The 7,843-nt window shown below is 32.2% G+C and overlaps 1 protein-coding gene across 1 annotated transcript; it reads left to right on the forward strand.

Annotated features, from left to right (window-relative positions):
* The first annotated feature begins 168 nt into the window (after nt 1-168).
* LOC116545778 (tubulin beta chain-like) lies at nt 169-748 on the forward strand. The gene has a single exon (XM_032272246.1). The coding sequence runs from the start codon at nt 169-171 to the stop codon at nt 544-546; it is 378 nt and encodes a 125-aa protein (XP_032128137.1). The 3' UTR covers nt 547-748.
* Nucleotides 749-7,843: the final 7,095 nt, after the last annotated feature.

Raw genomic sequence — 7,843 nt, forward strand, 5'->3', positions numbered from 1 at the left:
TATGTGTATATATATTTGTGTGTATATATATAATATATATACAATACATATGTGTACATATATTTGTGTGTATATATATAATATATATGTGTATATATGTGTATATATTATATATATGATATATATAATATATATATGTATATAATATACCCCATTTTTAGAGGTTGCATGTCCATGAGGGAGGTGAATGAGCAAATGTTCAACATTCAAAATAAGAACAGCAGCTACTTTGCTGAATGGCTCCCTCACAACGTGAAAACAACCGTCTGTGACATCCCACCCCTGGGGCTAAAAATGTCGGCCACCTTCATTGGTAACAACACAGGGATCCAAGAGCTCTTCAAACGCGTCTCCGAACAGTTTACAGCTATGTTCAGGCACAAGGCCTTCCTGCACTGGTGCACGGGCGAGGGCATGGATGAGATGAAGTTCACCGAGGCCAAGAGCAACATTAATGACCTGGTGTCAGGATACCAGCAATACCAAGACGCCACAGCTGAGGAGGAGGATTTTGAGGAGTGTGCTGAGAAGGAGGAGGTAGCCTAGAAGATTCCTTTTCTAGGTAAAGGGAGAAGCAGTGTGGATTCTTTAGTGTGTTCTGATAGCCATTGTCACTACACACTTCTTTGAGTCTTTACATCTCCTCCTACTGCATTTTAAAGCACTTTCATAGTAAGTAGTTTGGCCTAATAAAACATTTTTATAGCAAAAAAAAATAAAGAAAAAAAAATAAATATAATACATATATTTATACCTCTAAAATATAATATATATAAAATATATATTATATATAATATATAAAATATATAAAATATATATTATACATATATATAATATATAATATATATTATATATAATATTTATATATAATATATTTTATATATAATATTTATAATATATATTTATTATATATTAAATTATATATATATAATATTTATTATATATTAAATATAAAATTTATTATATATTAAATTTTATATATAATATATATTCTAATTGTTCAAACTCCCTAAAGAAAACTTTCTCTGAATCCCAAGCCTATATTTGATTTTCCCAGCAAATTATTCTCAGATCTCTTCATCACTTTCTTTCATAATCTCATCAGAGTTAACAATTTTATTTTTACATAAATAATTTATTAACATCTTCTCCTCCACTCTGCTGTAAGATCTATATGAACTTGTCTTGATGGCATCCCACTATTCTATATGTAAGGCGCTTAGTATGAGAACTGCCACACACGTGGGTGGTTACACATTCTGTTAAGTGAGAACAGTAAAGGCTTATGAATATTGCCTGGCTTAATTCTTAATAACGTTTTCTTGATTGTTAATAGTACTCTCTTAAAATTTTTCTGATGTGGATTGTACCATAAAGTTACTCTTCATGTACAGAATTCCAATAATCTTTGTTGGATGTCTCACTTCTTTTTAAGAAGGATTTTTTCCACCTAAGTCTCTTTGTTCCTCCATGTAAAGTGATTCTACTCTAGAAATATTGTGAAGTGTCTGAATGTGCAACAGTTGTTCAGCTCAGAGTGTCGTCCGTGCCACATACACACTGAAAATGGTTAAGGTCAGCAAGCTCTACATTTAAAGATGTTTCAAGTTCCCGTTGCCATCACAACTTAAAATTTCTTCAATGTGTATTTCAGATACAGGATCCCTCACAGCATTTGTTCGTGCATGCTATGTCAGCAGTCATGCCTTCAGTGAGATTTGGGCTGTTTAACACATGGTTTAAAAGCATAGGCTCCCAGTTCTTATTTTCGTGGAATTATGACATAAGGAACTTACCAATGCAACAACCATAACTAGAAACAAATTCCTTCAAAAAATAAAATAAACTACTTAGAATGTATAGAAATTATCTTAAGATCAAAGAAAAATTAAGTTTTTTTAAATCTACTAAATATCAGTAAGAGCCGCAAGAATCTATAGCACTTAAGAGACTATCTGCTCCTTTTCTCCCCAGTTCCCCCAGTTCAGTGTAATAGAAGTTCCACTCTTGGCAGATGTTGTTGGGAAGATGGGGCTCCCTCTCCTCCAGACCCCAGTTAAAAGCTATACTATCTCACTGGGAGGAGCTGTGTGCCCATGATTCTCATCCCTCCCTAACCCATGTTACAAAAGCTAAATTCCAGGTAGGTGCAACTGAGAGAATAGGAGCAGCCTTCTAGTACACAATCCCTTTTCTCAGGTAGGAGGCTCTACCCACAGGCAACAAACTGAGGATACTGATGATCCAATCAGCCTCAACATAGCTTATTCATGTGGCAGCAAGCAGTTCCGCACCAGCAGTGACAAAGTGAAAAGAACAGAGGCTAATATCACTATCCAGCATTATGCTCATCAAACGTTAAGTGTCACTCTAAGAAAAGCTCATTACTTTCCCTACCACCAGCAATGGCTCAGAGATTTTGCCCAGGGTAGAGAAATCAAGCCATAAGAACAGAGATTTCCAAAGCTTTTAACAAGGGAATTGCCTTTATTTGCAAGAGTGTGGAGAATTTCAAGCCTAAATACACTCTTAAATGCAAAGAGAATTAAGTGCTAAAGAATTAAGAGAAGAATAATAGATCTATGAGAACAAGCTAAACCTTAGGGTTTCTGCTTTACAGGAGATAACTGGGGAAAGATATGGCTATGAAGAGCTATGCTGGTGTCAGAACAAACCTCAAATACAGACTTCAGGAACTAATTATGCAAAGGGCCTGAGATTAATTGGATCAGACTGTGGAGAATTTATGCCTCAGGACATTGTCAGAAAGAATAAAGCAAACAACCAGCAATTAGTGGAACCTAATGGGTAGGGTGTGATATCAACAGAGGCAAACAGCATAACAGAGAGATTACAGAAAAAGAGAGTGAAATAACTCCTGCTAAAAGTCATTGTCATCTCAGAATGACCACACATGTCCAAAGCTCCATGCTCTAAAAAGTGACACAGGTCTTACACTGCGAAGGATAGACACTTCACAAAAATACTACATCCAAGTTAAGAAACCAATAAGAAAGTAATAAACAAAACAAAAACACAAACAAAATACAGCACACTCAGGAAGGGGCATAGGCAAGTATCAAAAGTTGGAATATGATATTGCCTAAAATGTTCAATTTCCAACGCAAAGAGGTATGAGACATGCAAAAAAACAGGAAATTTTGATCCATCCACAAAATAAAGGAGAAAATATAAATTGTTGGTGAGGGTGCCCAGATAGCCAACTTAACAAAAACTTCAAGGAAGCCATTATAAATACAAACAACTAAACAACAACAACAACAAAACAACAAAAAAAACCCCATGATTTAAAAAGGTGTGAAAATATTGTTTTATTAAGTGTAAATATCAAAGATGAATAAATTATAAATAAAAACCAAGTGGAAATTCTATTATTGGAAAATGCAATAACCAATATAAAAATATAATAGTATTTTTTAGCCTAGTTTTCAATAGAATGGGATGAAAAATAGACTTGAATTGGGAGAAAAAAAAGCATCAGAAAGCTTGAAGGTAGACCTATAGAGATTATGCATTTTGAAGAATAAAAAAAAATAATGAAGAAAACAGGGAAAAGAGACTCAGATGAACATACATGTAATAAGCGTATTAGAAGGAAAAGAGAACGCAGAAGGGAATATAAAAATCTTTAACAAAGTAATAATTAAAAACTTCCAATATTTGATGAACAAGATTAATGTATATATCTAAGAAGTTCAAGAGACTCCAAAATAAATTAAAAGGAAAAGATCCACAGTCAAGCATAGCATTGTCAAAAATTTGAAAGCCAAAACAAAAGTCTTAAAATTATCAAGAGAAAAATGATTTAACACATACAAGTCTTAAATGAGGTACAAGAAACCTCAATAAGTATAAGAGCTGAATTCTCATCAGAAGCAATGGATGCCAGGAAGCCAGGAGAACAACATGTACCAAGTGCTGAAAGAGAGAAAACAAATGTCCAGGGAAAATCACATGTCCAGGGAAATTATCACTAAAAATGAAAGCAAAATAAACAGATGACCAGGATTGATAATTTGCAGCTAACAGACCTGCCTTAGAGGAAATACTAAAGGAAATTCTTCGGACTGAAAGCAGGTTATGTCAGATATAATTTGAATCACATAAAGAAAGAATACAATAAATGTAATTATGTAATTACAGAAGACGTTTTAAATTGATATTTCTTTTCATTTATTATTTTAACTGATTTGAAATGTAAATATGGAAAACAATATGTATATATTTTATAGTTGAATCTGTAATATATAGAAATGTAATGTATGTATGACATAAATATCACACAGAGTTGAAGGGGAGCATAGCTGTATTGAAGGAAGAAAATAACACCTGAGGGTAGCTTGAATCCACAGATCAAATCAAGGGAGCCAAAAAATGATCCATAATAAACTGTCTATAACATATACTTGATTTTCTTTCTTCTCACAACTTTTTTAAAAGATATATAAACTATATAAAATTTATAATTATAACAACATACAATTATTAATATAACATGCAAAATATATGCTCTATGAGGTTAAAATGTGAACTAAAACATTGGCACAAGACAAAGAAAATATAAATGTATAGCATTTATGTTTTTATATCTTACTGACTCCAAATTAGTATAAATCTAATGTAGAGCTTAATAAAGAAATAGTTCAAAAGCATACTGAATGAATCATTAAAGATATTAAAATGTTACACTAGAAAACCTTAACATGTGCAAATGAAAGCAATAAAAGAAGAATAGAGGAACAAAGAAAGTGTGTAACATGTAGAACACAGAAGTGACATGAAGACATAAATCCAAATACAACAATAATAATAGTAAATGCAAATGCTTTAAATAATAGGATCAAAGGACAAAGACTGTCAGATTGGATTAAAAAAGAATAATAACCAATTATTACAGGAGTCACACATTAGATTCAAAGATACAAAGAGTTTGAAAGTAAAGAATGAAAAAAGATATATATGCAAATAGCAACCTTAAGAAATCTGGAGTGGCTCTACTAGCACCAGACTAGACTTTAAAACAAAAGATGTTACTAGAGATGAAAAGAGACATGTTACAATGATAAAATGAGCAATCTATCAAAAAGATGTCACAATTATAAACAATTATTTAAAGAATTTAAGGTAAAAATAGATAGGTCTATGATAAAAGTTGGAAATTTTAATACATAATTTTTAATAACGAATAGAAAACTTGAACAATATTAGAACAAAGTATTGAACAATATAACTAGACCTAACAGACATCTACAGAATTCTCTACTTAACACTAGCAGAATACACACTCTTTTTAAATACACATAGAACAGTCTCCAGAATAGACCATATCCTAAGTCATAAAACAAGCCTCAGTAATTTAAAATAATTAAAATCATGAAAAGGATGATTTGCAACCACAATGGCATAAAATTATAAATCAATGACAAAAAAAATTGAGAAATTGAAAAGTAGGTGAAAATTAAACCACACATTCCTACGTAACTAATGGATGAAAAAACCCACAAGAATATAAAAAGTATGGACGTTTGTGGTGGTTCACGCCTGTAATCCCAGCATTTTGGGAGGCTGAGGAAGGGGGATCAGGAGGTCAGGAAATGGAGACCATCCTGGCCAACATGGTGAAATTCCGTCTCTCCTAAAAATACAAAATTTAGCCGGACGTGGTGATGGGTGCCTCTAGTCCCAGCAACTCGGGAGGCTGTGGCAGGAGAATCATTTGAACCCGGGATGTGGAGACTGCAGTTAGCTAAGGTCAAGCCACTGCACTCCAGCCTGGTGACAAAGCAAGACTGTGTCTCAAAATAAATAAATAAATAAAATAAAATAAAAATACTTTGAAATGAATGAAAATGAAGACACATTGTGCTGTAATCAACAGAATGATATTAAATCATTTATCAGAGGAAAATTTATGATTGTAACTGCTTATATTTTTAAAGAATGATCTTATATTAATGACCTAATCTTCCATCTTAAGACAATGGAGAAAGAAGCACAAAAGAAACTTAAAGCATGAGGAACATTTACCCTAATAAAGATTAGAGTGGCCATTAATTTAAAAAATAGTTAATAAAGGAAAACAACAAAAGGAAAGGATTGTTTTTTATGTAAGCGTCAACAAAGTTGACAAACTCTTAGTTAGACTGACCAAGCAAAAAAGAGTGAAAACGGAAATGACCAGAATCAAGATCGAAAGAATAGTCATGACTATTGGCCTTAAATAAATTCTAAAAAGCAAGATTATCAAAAAATACTATGCCAAAACTAAATAATACACTTGAAATGGAAAATTTCCTAGACGGACAAATTACTGAAACTGATTCAAGAAGAAATAGAAAATCTGTATGAACTTACACGAAATAAGATGGCAGTTGTAATTAGAAAACTTCACAAAGTCAAACTCAGACCCACATTGATTAACCAGTGAATTCTATTGAATATATAGACAAGACTTAATATCAACTCTTCACAAACTCTTCCAAGAATGAAAGAAGAGGGAACACTTCCCAACTGAACCTATAAAGTAAGTATTACCCCTAATACTAAAACAAGACTAAGATATTACAAAAAAGAAAACTACAGAATAATGTATCTTAGGAATATAGGCACAAAAATAATTTTTAAAATACCAGCAAATTTAATCCAGTAGCCTATTAAAACAATTATTCGCTATAATCAAATGGGATGTATCCCAAAAATTCAGTGTCGGCTTAACATCCAAAATAAATTCGTGTAATACAATATATCAATACAATAAAAGGCAAAAACCTCATGATAATCTAAAATAATTTTTAAAAGCTTTCAACAAAATTTAACATGCTTTTATAATAAAAACACTCAAAATATTAAAATTACAAGGAAACTTTCTCATTATCATAAAAGATATATATATATATATATAGATAGATAGAGAGAGAGAGAGGGAGAGAGAGAGAGAGAGAGAGAGGGAGAGAGAGTTATCATGGCAGCCGCTGAAAAATAGCTTCATCTTAAGATCAGAGATTATGAAGAATGCTTATTATTATCACTTTTATTAAACTTTGTGCTTAAGAGTCTAGCCATGCAATTACACAAAAGTAAAAGTGACATATAACAAAGTATCCAGTATAGAAAATCAGAAATAAAGCTATGTCTTTTCTCATATGACAAAATCTTGCTTATAGAGAATTCTAAGAAATCCACTAAAAGCTCTTACAACTAATAAACAAGTTCAACAAGGTTTCAGTCTATGATATTGACATAGTTTGGCTGTGTCTTCACCCAGATATCATCCTGAATTGTAGTTCTTATAATGCCCTCACGTCCTGGGAGGGACCCAGCGGGAGGTAATTGAACCATGAGGGTGCTTACCCTTATGCTGTTTTTGTGATAGTAACAGAGAGAGTTCTCAAAAGATCTGATGTTTTTATAAGAGGCTTTTCCCCTTTGCTTAGCATTCATTCTGTCTCCTCCCACCCCGTGAAGAGGTGCCTTCAACTGTAATTATAAGATCCCTAAGGCCTCACCATCCATGTGGAACTAAGTCAATTAAACCCTTTTTCTTTATAAATTACCCACTTGGAATTTCTTCTTAGCAGCAAGAGAACAGACTAATAAAATTATCAACCAACAAAAATTAATTGTATTTTCTATACTTGCAAAGAACAAAAATAAAATTACACAATTTAAGCCAGTACAGAAAAGAATAAAATTTAAAAAAAAATTTTTTAAAGTTTAAGTCTTGTACACCAAAAGCTACAAAATATACTTAAAAAAATTAAAGGATAGCTGGAGAAATGAAAAGACATACTACTTTCATAGAACAGTGAATGCATATTGTTAA

The sequence above is a fragment of the Sapajus apella genome, unplaced genomic scaffold (assembly GCF_009761245.1).
Source record: "Sapajus apella isolate SASKATOON/1434 unplaced genomic scaffold, GSC_monkey_1.0 scaffold5, whole genome shotgun sequence".
Lineage (NCBI taxonomy): Eukaryota > Metazoa > Chordata > Mammalia > Primates > Cebidae > Sapajus > Sapajus apella.

Excerpts from the sequence above, each read along its gene's own strand:
- LOC116545778 (XM_032272246.1), top strand. The coding sequence starts at position 169 with ATGTCCATGAGGGAGGTGAATGAGCAAATGTTCAACATTCAAAATAAG.